General features: G+C 34.5%; 1 protein-coding gene across 1 annotated transcript in view; it reads right to left on the reverse strand.

The window, feature by feature from the left end:
* LOC146170487 (uncharacterized) overlaps positions 1 to 14,212 on the reverse strand; it is a 79,985-nt gene that overhangs the window by 18,000 nt on the left and 47,773 nt on the right. The window contains exons 10-15 of the mRNA XM_083388716.1: positions 10,647 to 10,709; positions 8,298 to 8,399; positions 6,509 to 8,212; positions 3,304 to 3,404; positions 2,427 to 2,618; positions 2,172 to 2,351 (exon numbers count right to left, since the gene is read on the reverse strand). Of these exons, the coding sequence (XP_083244842.1) occupies positions 2,172 to 2,351; positions 2,427 to 2,618; positions 3,304 to 3,404; positions 6,509 to 8,212; positions 8,298 to 8,399; positions 10,647 to 10,709 (2,342 nt within the window). The remainder of the gene's footprint in view (positions 1 to 2,171; positions 2,352 to 2,426; positions 2,619 to 3,303; positions 3,405 to 6,508; positions 8,213 to 8,297; positions 8,400 to 10,646; positions 10,710 to 14,212) is intronic.

Below are 14,212 nucleotides of genomic sequence, written 5' to 3' on the forward strand. Positions count from 1 at the left end.
GATCTTGCCGTTTTGGCTCGGCGAGATGGGTTTGTTGTTGTCCCATTGATTAAATTTTGTGGTAAAATTAATTGTGTTAAGTCATGGGTGGGCAACATACAGCCCACCTGCCAGATCCGGCCCGCCAACGCAAATTTTGACCTATATTACAAAATGTGCACGGGGTCATTTTTCATTATTTTTACAAGTAAAAGCAAATTTTTTGGCGCTGTGTGCAAATCTTGTTCCTGCATCAAATGTAGCATGTAGTTTAGACCCCTTTTAACTGCCAAATAGCATACCTTGCTGTGGTATCCCAGATTAACAGTCGTTGATAAAATGCATCGTACACAAGGCTACACAGTTTAAACTTAACTGCCCGCAGACCCCTGTGCTAAGTGGTCAAAGCAAGCTTAACAGAACGAAGGATAGTTGAATCGCACATACTTTCCGAGAGGTCTACTGTGAAAATATGTTTTTACACAAAACTTAAAATAAGGTTTTGTGTTATCAAATGTCGAAAGTTCGCAAATGGTGCGAGAGTTACGTCTCGTTTGGCTTCCAAAAATTAGATGAGACGGCAATAATAGTGCGCAGTGTCTGCACTGCTCGGTGGTGATGTCAAATGCGTCATTATGACCCTCAAAACTTAAAAATCATGGTGATAAAAGCATCCAAGAAGAAAGAATTATGCCGCCGAAGCTATTTCTGCCAAAGAATACGATTTGACCAGGAAGCGACATCACCTGATTTCGGATTTTAAGTGCATTTATTGGTTAGGCATTCGTTCAATCGAAGAGTTTTTACATTATGAAATAATAAATCTAGCTATTTTATATAATCGAGGGGGCCACGAGGCATAAAAGGTGTAGGCAATCAAATGCATTGTAGTCCATTTATTACTGTTTAGTTAAGAAAGGTTGGGGGTTCGGACCCCCCCCCCCCCTTTTCGGAAGTGACATTATTGTTTTTTGTTCGTTTTTGTCAGGGTTTACCTCAACGTCCGAAGCTGCGTGTTTTTTTTTTCAGTGTAATTGGGTCACACGTCTTGCTAATGCGAAACCAAAATCAAAGGCAAAACGCCTTTTTCGTTTCTTGTTTGGTTGACCGTAAACGCTTGATAGTTGTTCTCTTTCGCCTTTCGTTATTCGTTCGGGTTGGCTAATCAACAAGTGTGTGTTCGACAATTAATAATATAAATCAAGCGGTCTCTGTAATTCATCGGGCCCGCTGCCTCTTTAACAAATTATACACGAGTCCATTTTAAATACTTTTTGACTATTTTAACTACGTAAGTGCGAAAAATTTTCGCGCTTCGCGCGAATTTTCTTTTTTCGTTTTGATGCTGTCTATTGAACTAAATTAGCGCTTCTTTATCGTTGCGCCGTGGAAGGCTGCCAAGTGCGTCGCGGACAAACGGAATACGTATTCAAAAATATTGGACACATATTTTTTAACATTTCTTTTATTTTCATTTTCGGCAATGTAATAAAAACTTGCAAGAAAAGGTTAAAAAACTTAACTAGATTAACTATTGAAGTGGCATTTTGCAGATGTTGCGCTAATCAAATAACACCGGGAAAAGCGATCTTCGTTTAGTATTGCAGGTGGCGAAAGACGTGCTTTTAATTTAGCGTAGTCCCGTAAATGGATATACTAAAATCGATCACATATATCTCTCCTGAAGTTAACGATTCCACACTAAGCGTTTCTCAGATGGCGCCTGGCAGGATTGTCGGCGACGCACGTGCCTGGCAGGATTGTCGGCGACGCACGTGTGTGTTTTGCGTCTAAAAGTTTGCTTTTGCTGGACGTTAATTGGCTGTTTCTGATGATTTTTTTATTATTTATAATGTCATTACAACCGCTGTTTTATGACGTCATAACTGTCACTATTTTATGAAGTCATTAACGTCAGACGGAAAAACGGGGAATTCCCGAAGTTGAAATTTCAGGACCCCCCCTTTTTGGATTTCTGGATACGCCCCTGCTATCTAGTATATAAAAATAAGAGAAAATCGTTATAGATTCACAAAAGTCATATTGTTGCTCTCCAGTTTTAATGCAAAAGCATCGATGCAATATTTCATACATTTTAAAACATGCAAGTCTTCGTCAGTTTTGCAAAAAAATAACAAAATTGGAGGAAATTAAAGCAGCCAATAAACTTCTTTTATACAACGATCACTCACTGGTTCACGAAGTAGAGCAATGGCGTAAGCAAGTTCTTGCAAATCACCACTTTGTATTTTTGATGAACTCAGATTTATTTGATCAAAATGTTGCAAGCAAAGAGAGAGGATTGCCACAACATCAGATGTTGGTAGATTTGGCTCCAACACAGCAAATTGCTGGAAGTTGAAAGTCCTGGACTATAAGCAATAGCAGTGTGTTACAATGTACACTGTGTTATAATATAGATTTTACAAGCATATTTGTAGAGTTACCTTAGATTTGTTCACAACCAGTTTTTCCATCAGATCAGTTTCATGATTTTCAATCACGACATCACCATGCTTGGATATTTTGCCTTCATGGATCACATATGAAGTCAAGACAAGCTGATCAATGTTGCACTTGGACAAAGCGTCTATTCCTGACTTGCCGATAATGTTTCCAGTAAGATCAAGTGTAGAAAGCTGAAACAATATAAAGCAGTGACACTAGATTTTTATGTCATTATGTAGTGTTTATGCTCATAGTAAATAGAATAGTATAAAACAAAATTAAAACTAAAATACTTTTCAGACCCGTTTATTTGACAATCCCTTAGCAATGGACTTGGCACCCTTTGTAGTTATTCCACAGCCAGATAATTTAAGATTGTCAATATTTGGCAAGATATCAGCAACAATTAAAGCACCTTTATCGCCGATATTATTATTGGAAAGATCAAGTGTTGAAATCTGTAAATAAAGGTAATGTCTGCAATATTTCAACATTGTTCAATAATTTTAGGTAACAAAAATGAAAAAATAATGTTAAAAGTAATAAAAAGCGTTCAATAAAAACAATAGACATTTATATATATATTTAACATTGAACCTTAGTATGTAATAACTTTGTAGCAATGGACTTGGCACCCTTTGTAGTTATTCCACAGCCAGATAATTTAAGACTGTCAACATTTTGCAAAATATCAACAACAATTAGAGCACCTTCATCACCAATATCATTATTGGAAAGATCAAGTGTCAAAATCTGTAATTTAGATCTTCGTATTAATAGAAATTATCAGTGCTAAAGCCAAATTAAGAAACATATAACTAAAATTTACTGCAATATGCATGAACAGTATTAAAGTGACACTGGATACAATTCAACCTTGGTATTTTCCAGTCGAAGCGATTCCATGAAAAAAGGAAATGCTTTTCCTTGAAAGTGTTTTATCCCCAAGTTTATGGAATCACTTTCCAATTCAGGTTCTAATGTAAATAACAAATAAGATTAAAAATTATTAAGTTTATATATTTACAATCCTATAGTTTAACTCTGATGTGTCAAAAATTGAAACATGATTTCAAACTTAAAAACTGCAAACGTATGTTACGAACATAGATCTATGTTATCAACTTAAAAAACTATAAATGGGAGACACCTAAGGGTGTTTGGTGGCATGTAAATGATAACTAGGACCCGCAAAAGTCAATAAAGTTAAAATTTGATAAAAATAAAGTTAAAAACACTTTTTTTTAGGTTAAAATAAAAATGGCCCTAATGATAACTAATATCGGGTAAACAGCAATACTTTACAAAAAATAATATTTTACAAGAAAATACAAAATTTAGCAGGAAGCTTGGTAAAACAGACTTAATCTTCATAAACTGTAGTAGTGTAATTTGGGTTGTCATTATCATTATCATAATAATGGTTAAGTTAGTTGAATATCGTTAAAAATCATAAAAAAACTTTGGAGATAGCCAAGTGCCTATCGCTGTTGTAAAACATTTATCATGCTTGCGTTAAATGTGATATCATTTAAAGATTTGCTTTTCTGGCGACCAATTACTTGATGATTGTGATAAACTTTGCCTTATTGTTACTAAGTATTAATCAAATGCAATTGGGCAAGCGGCCAGCATATTTTGCCAGCACAAATAACTCACTTAAATGCATGGAGTTTCCAAATTAACATCCCATCGTACATATTGGACTCTATCTGAGTATGCTAAAGGTCACTCAAGGTGAACCACAGCGTAACGTTAAATCATAGCAACACAATAGTTGCAGTCGCAATGTTTACATCTGCGTATTACCGACCGATAAATATTCAACGTTTGTGACCAGGTTCAACTACAACACAACAATGTTTCACAAAACTTTTAAATGTATGGAAACATTTGTATAGAGTTCATTTTGTAGCATGCCACAAAATACATGGAATTGTAATACAAACTCCACAAAATATAATTAGAATTTTACATATGTGGTAAATTATCATTATATTTTAAGTGGCCATGCATTACAATTTCCAGAATCTGGTTTTCGACTTCATTGTTTTGAATTTTAGTGATTTTGAAAAATTATTGCTTTAAATGTTAGGAAACGGATTTGCCATTCATTGTTGTTTTGTGACCAAAAAGATATAACATGAAAACCCCTCAGCAAAGTAGGAAATAAACAAATAAAATTATACCAGGATTTGACATTTTGATTGATTATATAATAAAACCTAATATTCTAGAATCTAGAACACCTAGTTATTCATTTTATTGCATTTTTTGCTGATTAACACAAAAGTAAGTAAAACACATTATAACTTCAAAGTCCTGCTGTAAATGTGTGTCTGTGTCAAACCTAATGGTGCTTGTTGGGAGCTTACAATAGTTGTGGCCAGTGTTACGCCCTAACGCGACTTGTGTATTGGGGGTGACGCCTAACCCTAAACAGCTGTCCGGCAGGACGCAACCGTGTGAGTTTTGTTGTTTGGCGAAGGTTTCTGGTCAGATATGCTACTTGTCAAAACCACAACTGAAATACCAATTAAAAGTATATTATTACAAAGTGAATTAAAACGTAATCAAAAAGCATTAATGAACGCATATTGTTTCAAAGTTAATGTGCGACAGACAGCCACCGCCTATTACATATACTGTCGGCTTAAGACTGCGCGGACTGCTCGAAAAGACTGTACAAAGAGTGCGCGAAAATATCGCTAAGACACGTCATAAAAAGCGAGAAAGTTACACGTCATATTTGGCCTTGAGGCCAATTAGCGGCCACCGTAAGGCGTGTTTATCACCGCCCTGTTTATAGATTTGAGAGATTAAAGGTTAAATGACAGGCTAGAAACGTGGCAAACGGACACACGAAAAACTCAGGAATTTGTAATTAAATCGACAGATTGCTTTAACCACACAACAATAATGAAACATTGCATCATCAAAAATGGTATTATGTAACTGAAGAAAATGTTTGGCAAACGAAAGCTGTAATACGTATTCTAAAACCCTATTTATCAAATCGTAATAAAACTTAATATTAATATAAACTCTAAGATTTGGCTTATGGCAACTAATTAATTTAGGTGTTTAATGTGTAAGTGAACACGTAACAGCCAGTATGGCAGAATGCTGGCAACTTGGCGACTATGTCGGCCAAAGAATGAGCCAGAAAACCAAAGAAATTAAATTTTAATGAAAACATTTACTTTTCGTTAATTTTTTTTTAAATCGATTTAAAAAAAACTTGTTGTTTTTACACATACTTAATCACATGTATTTTTAAACTGCAGAATATGCAGTAACATGACGCACTACAAAATTAATTTTGTTTGGCCATTCTCAAAGAAGTTACGAAAGTGCAAAGCATGTTTTTTTAGTGGAGAAAATCTAGTGTTAGGCATATAGATTGTTTATTAATTTAGAAAATACTGAATTTGGAGAAAAGTTTGTGTGTTTGCAGGTTTACTTTGATTTGGCAAGTAGTCCTATATTGAGTTTAAAAAGCAATCACCATGTTGATTGCACTTGAGACTGTGTGACTCTAACCTCTGTAACAAATCTATTTAATTTGATTATAAATATCATTATTTTAAGCAATGTATATTAAAAACTTCCTTTTTGCGTTTTTCTAATTTGGCGCTGCAAGTTTGCACCAGAGTTCGCCCAAAAACAGCTCATCTATGTAACAGTTTTAGAGTAGAAAAAGCAGACATATGCTCCCCAAGGCCCCAGTTTGTAGTTTAGCATGTACCTTATTATAATTGTTTATGTCACGATAAATTTGGCGCCTTCGCCGCAGCTTTTTGTTTTACTTGTTAATTTTGTTGATCACCTAAACATGGCAGTGTTGATACATTCCTTAGGGAACCAAATCATTTAACTTTAGGGACGCGACAAAAGAATTTAGGCCAAAAATGCTTGTCACCAGAAGCAAATTAAACAGAGATAAATTCTACATAAACTGAAATCAAGATACCCGAAAAAAGTAAACATTTAAACCTTGAAAGTTAACGTTAGGGCAAAATGCTGGGCTGTTATAAAAGATAGTGGAGTGTTGGGGTCAAACATATTGTGGAATAATTACCTTTGTTTCTGCTTATATCAAGTGATACAGCTTTAATTGAGAGCAGATAGACAAGACTGGGGACATCAGATGGTAAGATGCGTCCTTGAAACTTGATTTGACTCGGCAAGTACTCAGCAATCTTTTTATCAAGCTCTGGATCTCTGAGCTCGTTCAACCAGCCACTGATGGTTATAAGCTTTTTTGTGTCAGTTGAACCAATTTGCTGCATAAACTGAATTGCAAACTCGACTAATTTGGATCTTTTGGCCTCACATATCTGATGGTTGGGCTCGCAACTGCATTCGGTGAGAAATGAACTAACTGTTGAGTTCAGTGCAATGTTGAAATATCCGAACATGAATCTTGATACAACTTCCCATCGACTTTCAGGTAATTTAGGAAGAATGTTAATAAATTCACCAAGAGTGGAATAAAACACCAAGTGAAGAGCTGAGAAGTTTTCTTGCAGTAACAAATGTGTGAAGCTTGTTTGTTTCAAACCTTCCAGTATTTTTAAGCTAACTTTATATCTGGAATCAACATAGTGCATGAGAAAGGCATCTGCATCACTTTGATCCATGCCTACATCACAAAAGTCCTTGGCTGTAAATACAAGATCTCCTTTTTTAAATCCATTCCATGCCAAAAGAGCAATTTTGCTTAAGTGAGCTTGTTTTTCCCTGATGTGTTCACTTTGACAAAAATACTCCAGAACTTTGAAAAAAATATATGCGAGGGATTCTATTTCCAGCCCTTCACCTTCTGCAAAATGTATGTTTATGACATACATGATGATTATGCAAAGAGCAGGAACGTGACACAAAACAGCAATGTCTCTCTTTCTTTCCAAATAAGCCATTACTAATGTGACCTTTTCTGCCGATTCACAGATTTGTTCACAAATATTTTTTTGTGAAGCAGCTGAAATACCTCTAAGGTTAAAGACTGATGTTTTTTGGATCATTTTGGTCATATTGTGAAATTGACCAGGCCTACAAGTGAAAACTTTTATGGACTTTTTCCAAACCTTAGCTTTAAACAGCCTCTTTAGATGAACATCAGCTGTCGCTATTTCATCTGATGGTAATGGTTCATCTGTGAACAAAGCATCAGTATTTGCTTCATCCAAACCATCACATACAAATACAACATTTTCACCGTCCCCAATTTTTTCCATTAAAGACTTTTCTGTAGTTTGCTTGTGTCGAAATGTAATGTCTGTTCCATTGAAACACATTTGTAGAAGTGTAGTTTTTGTTTCAAAGTTGATTTCCCGACAAAACACAAAGAAAATGTATTTGCATTTTGAAAATAGCTTTTTCTCAAGAACCATATCCACAATCATGCGAGTAAGAGTGGTCTTGCCAATACCAGCTTGTCCGATAAACACAATGTTGTTGCTGTTTCGGTCGATGTAGTCCTGTCTGGCTTCTTCAGAGGCATGTTGTCTTGCATCTGACTCTGCTTGTTTAAAAGCCTGCTCTATCGCTTCACTGATGCCAAGGCTTTCTGACTCAAGTGTTAAAAGTTGCTGGAAATCTTCTCGTTTGCTGTAATGTCCTTCTTTATTTAGTTGTTCGATAGATTTTGGTTCATTTTTAGTTAATGCAACAGGCACCAGCTGAATTGGCTGGTCACGATCAAGTTTTATCGGCATATTTCTTATTCCTGATATTGATTTCACATGTTTGCGCAATTTCTTTTTTTGTTTTGCTCGCCAAACTATAAATGAATATACATTTTACAATTATATTAGAGCATAACAACATATGATTGGAAAATTTATTGTAAAATACACATAACTTACTTTTGTCTGGAATAAATTGCAAAGCTCTAGTCAATAAAGAAGGTCCTGGTTGGTCGGCCAAACTTTGACGAACATTTGCATCTGGTTTTGCTTCATTTGTATCTAAATACAAAGAAAATGTTATTCTTGTGTAGAATAGATTCACAGTACAGGCATTTTGTTGACAGATATTAGATAGAAAATCATGCAAGTCTCTGTAATGTGCCCAATGCATCATGTATCCTTTATCATTATTGCCAATCCAACTAAAGCACTTTAAAGGTTCACAAATATTGGACAATTTAAGCCAAAAATGCTTGCTATCAGAGGGCTGTTGGCTTTTGCTTTCTGCATACACCTGGATGGTGACCACAACATTAAAATGACACATGTGGGTTATTATCAGTCGATTGATTTATAATGTTGGAATGACTTGACAATCACTTGACTTGAATGCCAAATAGCTTTGGTTAAAGTTAAAAATTTTTCATTAAAGATTTATTAATAAATTTGTGTTAAGTATTTCAATTTTCGCATCAAAAACAACTTGCTTTCTTTATATTGCAGTTTTGTTATTTTTTAGTTAAGCTATTGCTCATAACACAGGCCAACAAAAAAACTTTTAAAAGGCATGGTATATCAGATCAATTTAGTCGTATATCAGGGGCTTTGAGTCCGAAAATGCCATTACTTTTGCTGAGTTGGCTCTAGTTTTTGATATATTGCTTTTTCCTATATACCATGAAAAATGTATGCTAGTGAGTAACATGAGTTAATAAAAGCTGAAGCCATGTGAAGCAGCTATTTAATTTTGCCTTAATGTTGAGATGTCTGGTACAAATGTCTTGCTTGGGAGGTAAAACAGGACTTAGAATACTCTCTCTCTCCCATAAAGCAGTAACATACGTGAGCCATACGATACCGGGTCAGAGGAGAAATGTTAATGCAGTTTTTATCCTAAGAAGATTTTATTTGTACTGTAATAACATTGAAGGACTTCGTTTATCTATGGGTCTACTTGAATATAAACCAGAAGAATGAAGGTTTATTCATTGACAGCTCCTCAAATAAATTTGAAATGTGTGCTAGTTTACAACGGAAATAAGTTTGCCTGTGTTCGAATTGGCCACTTAATCGTTTTAAAGGAGCACTACCATTCTACCAAAGTGTAAAGATGCTCCTGAAGAATTTCTTACAGTGAGCATAACTGGAAGATATGCATAGATTTGAAAATGGTCAACTTTCTCTTAGGACATAAAGGCGGCTACACCAAGTATCCCTGCTTTATTTGTTACTGGGATAGTCGGGTCACTGTTCAACACTGGACTTAAAATGAAAGGCCTATATATGTGAATAGCTTGTGCATGGAGAACTGTTTTTTCTTCACAAATTGTCATCTTTCTTGTGTAGGCTTAGGCATACTGGTGGTATAGGAAGATTAGTCTCACAAATTGCAACATGTTAGGAAAGTCTGATGAAAATAGGAATGAATGGGGCAGTGTTTGTGTTGAATATGTGGAAAAGAATAGATTTATGTAGCACTTCTTCATCTAGCTAATCACATCGTGCCCCTACATCTTTTGCTCATTCTTTTTGATTTTATTACTTTAACATTTTATTTTTATGTCAGTGACTTGACTAGGGCAACTGATGACTTGGACCGGGATTTGTTATTTATTCAAAAAGATTTGGCTTTAACTTAATTTCAAAATGTTTATCATTAATTTTTCAATCTTTTTTCTGTTTCTATAGTAACCATTTTTTTATTATTTTAAAGTTTAAAGAAATACCAAACGCTAACAGTTGTTGTTATTTGCTGAGTAATGATGGCAATGTTCAATTTTAGTGAAATTTTGATTTCCAAAAATTGAATCTTTTACTTTGCTGCCTTCCACTAAAATATTCAAATGGTAGAAACATATGTGAATAAAACACATTAATTGCAAAATAATGGAAGTTGTGACAAAGAGTACTTCAGTAAGAAACCCAAGCTAAAATCACATTGTTGCCAGTTTTATAAAGCATTAAAACAATATAAAAGCAACACGTTGAAATAATACATATATAATGGTAAAAATGAATATTTGTACAAAATGTGGTTACTGTGAATAGACCTTGCTATATATGCTTCACCACAATCATACACTGTGTTCTTACAGTTGGTGTTAAAGTAATAACCTTAAAGTCCACGCATTTTTACACATTTCATTAAAGCGCAAGCCGATCAAAAGCAAGATAATATTTGGTCGCCTTTTGTATTTTGTGGTTTGTTAAAACAATTTAATGATTTTTTATGTAACATTTATTGTGGAGTATTGATATTTCAGTTTTTATGAAATAAAAAGCTTAGCACTTTACCAAACTACTTACTCGTTGTATCAGTAGGGTTGTTGTAGGTGTTGATAATATCCCTCGCAGCCTGCTGGGCATTGTCTGTAATTGAGTACAACTTATTTTCAAAAACGATGAATCCTATTGAAAGTTTGAATAAATACTAATGGTAACACTTATTTTCCAAAAGATGAAATCTTCATTATTTTCCAGACTAAAAAGCATCTCATTAAATAGACAGATAGACAAACAATTTATGTATAAGATTTTACAAATACTGCACGACTACATTGTTTGATGGTATTATTATGGATAATACTTTAATTTGAAGAGATTACATTTATCATCAAATCTAAACAAAGGTTTTTTTATAATTGTTATCAATATCACACAATACATTTAAGTAAGCTGACCAGGAATGACAAATACCCTTTGCTTGCATTGTGGTTTGCCTGGAGTCCACATTTTGATTTCGTGGATCTGCAAAGCAACAACAACTAATATAATGTGGTGTGCTAAGTTATATTTCAGTAATGTCATCATTTTCAAGCAATTTGTTTATTTTAATTCTGAAACAAGCAGTTCTAACTTTCCTTGTGAAAGAGACAAATATCTAGTAAGGCTGCTGAAATCTGGCTGGAAAACAGAATTCGTTTGAACTTTTGTTTTGTTCCTAATAACTCCATTCAATCTTAAACTTTATTAGCGAAAATTGAAAACTTCCATGAGGAGAAAGTGAAACACGCATTTGGGCATTATGTGGTACAGGTCTTCTTGCTAAATATAACTGGGGACGTACAAATTTCTTTGACGGTTTTAGAAAAGCATTGATTTGCATATGTACAGTCCAGAGTAGTAATGACTTCAGTCAATAATTTAGTGCACTCACTGTTTTCAAATTGAACATGAATTTGCTTAAAACTAAAATTTTTATAAAGAGTTTTATTATAAAATTCAGCTTTTTATCTTAATTTTTCTGGTTTTGGCTATTTTTCGATTAAATAATTATTCTTACTTAATCAAGTTTACTCATTTTTATATGGGCCGAAAATTTATTTTCGGGACATATCTTGTTTTTGCCGTTATTATATGGGCCGAAAATTTATTTTCGGGACATATCTTGTTTTTGCCGCTATTCTTTTTTGGTTTCCTATGGTTTCCTATGGTTTGTTTCAGACCGAGTTTTTTTAACCATAGACGTTAAATCATTTAGAGAGAATGAAAATATTGACTTTTTAAACATGCTAGCTGACCAAAATGTAATAACATGGCCGTAAGCATTATCTACGTAAATTTTTATTGATCAAATGTATGTTTCGATCATTTGCCAAAATCTACGCCATATTTGAACCCCCTTCGCTTCAAAGCCATAAGTTATTATATTATTATACACAACTCATAATTGTGTGTAGATATGTTGGATTGGAGTAACATACAGAACAGGTGCAAATAGCAAATATTCTCCAAATACGATGTTTCCAATATTCTCCAAATCGTATTTCATCGTATTGTCACTATGGTAAAAAATTACCTAGTGAAAGTTTGCAAAAGTATAGCAAACCATAGGCGTTAAACCATTTTTAGTCTTTAAGAGAATGATAATATTTGATTTTCAAACACGTAAGCTGGTCAAAATTTAATAAAATAGCCATATGCATTATCTAAGTAAATTCTATTTATCAAATATATGTTTCGATCATTCCCCAAATTCTACGCCATATTTGAACCCCTTTCGCATCAAAGGCATATTTTAAGTGGGGAAGTTTTCGGCCCATATCTGTTTTTGCTTGCAGAAACAAGTTAAGGAAAAAACAAAATATATAATATAAAGTACACAATACAAAATATTAAAAAAAAAATTAAAAAAAAAAAAAATTAAAATAAAGTAAAAATTGAAAATAAACACTAAGCCCTGAAAATATATCCCCTGACAAAATATACAACAACCGCACCCCCGTCTAGTTCTTTTTTGGTTTCCTATGGTTTGTTTCAGACCGAGTTTTGTCCGAAGCTTTATAGAAAAAGTAGACATCGTAGAACCTTTAAATTTTCAGACATGGCGTAGAGTGGTATGTAGGTGCTTTATAAAAGTTTATGAGGCTGCACTCCCAGGGGCCTTTGCTTGGGGGGTAAAAACCTGAAATATTGCGTTTTAGCACTTTGTAGCTAACGACAGCCATCTAGCAGCAGAAAAACTTTCATACAGAATTCGTTCATATTCGCTTGCTTTGTCCAGCTCGCGTCGCGACGAGGCGGCTACTGGCATCCCTGCTGCGCCCTATTGTCCCGCGCGTGCAACATCTGTGTTGGAAGTGGCTTGCCTAGCAAAACTATGCACATGCGACTTGCCTTTCATAAAGAGGCCTCTCTAAGTAAAAAAACCTATTCTACAACACTTACAACACAAAATATTTTACCACCGCAAATTTAAATGCGAATCCTACAGGCAGTGTACACATCTCTGTTAGCACATGTTGTAATTGTTGCACCATTCAAACATATCAACACCAGGTCTAAGCAAATATAATTATACAAGGGCCGCAACAACAAAAAGCTTAAGTTTAACGCATTCTTAACGACGACGTTACAAAGCTACGTCATAACATGGCGTCATAAATAAATAAATCTTGCGTTTATTGGATTTAAATTGGCAAAACTTTCAATATAAAACTTGGCTTATTAGGCACATAAACGTGTTTGCATATTGCTCAAAACTACAGATTTAAACTCTGTTTGAACAGTGATTGCTCAGACCAAGGCATGGTAAAAATTTACACAGTAAAAGTTGGAAAAAGTATAGCAAACCATAGACGTTAAATCATTTAGAGAGAATGAAAATATTGACTTTTTAAACATGCTAGCTGACCAAAATTAAATAACATGGCCGTAAGCATTATCTACGTAAATTTTTATTGATCAAATGTATGTTTCGATCATTTGCCAAAATCTACGACATATTTGAACCCCCTTCGCTTCAAAGCCATAAGTTATTATATTATTATACACAACTTATAATTGTGTGTAGATATGTTGGATTGGAGTAACATATAGAACAGGTGCAAATAGCAAATATTCTCCAAATACGATGTTTCCAATATTCTCCAAATCGTATTGTCGCGGTAATACACAAAGAGGTAAGGCCGTGAATAAAGTTTCACCCACCGTACAATTAACGGAGGGAAGCATTTCGAGTAGGGATGTTCAAGGCAGAATATCGGCGACACATTTATAATGCTTGCTTTAAATGCGGCGTCAGCATTTTTTGGGGTGACCAATTACTTCGCGATAAGCTTCGCCTAATAATTAAGTGTCAATAGGATGTATTTACCACCGCAAGTTTAAATGCGAAATCTTAAGGCAGTCTACGCCTCTCTGTTAGCACCTGTTGTGCATCTTGCTCCAACCAGCAGACCAACATCAGGCCTAAACTTATCTAGCAAAACTTTCGATTTAATAGTTTGCGTATTAGGCACGTAATAGTGTTTTTCATATTGATGAAAGACACACACAAACATGTGTTTAATAACATCTGTGATCTAGCCCCTCGGAAGTTGCTTTATGACCAACGATTACGGCTTCCGTATCAATAGTACACCGAAAAGCCA

This window comes from Ascidiella aspersa, chromosome 1 (assembly GCF_963924565.1).
Source record: "Ascidiella aspersa chromosome 1, kaAscAspe10.2, whole genome shotgun sequence".
Lineage (NCBI taxonomy): Eukaryota > Metazoa > Chordata > Ascidiacea > Phlebobranchia > Ascidiidae > Ascidiella > Ascidiella aspersa.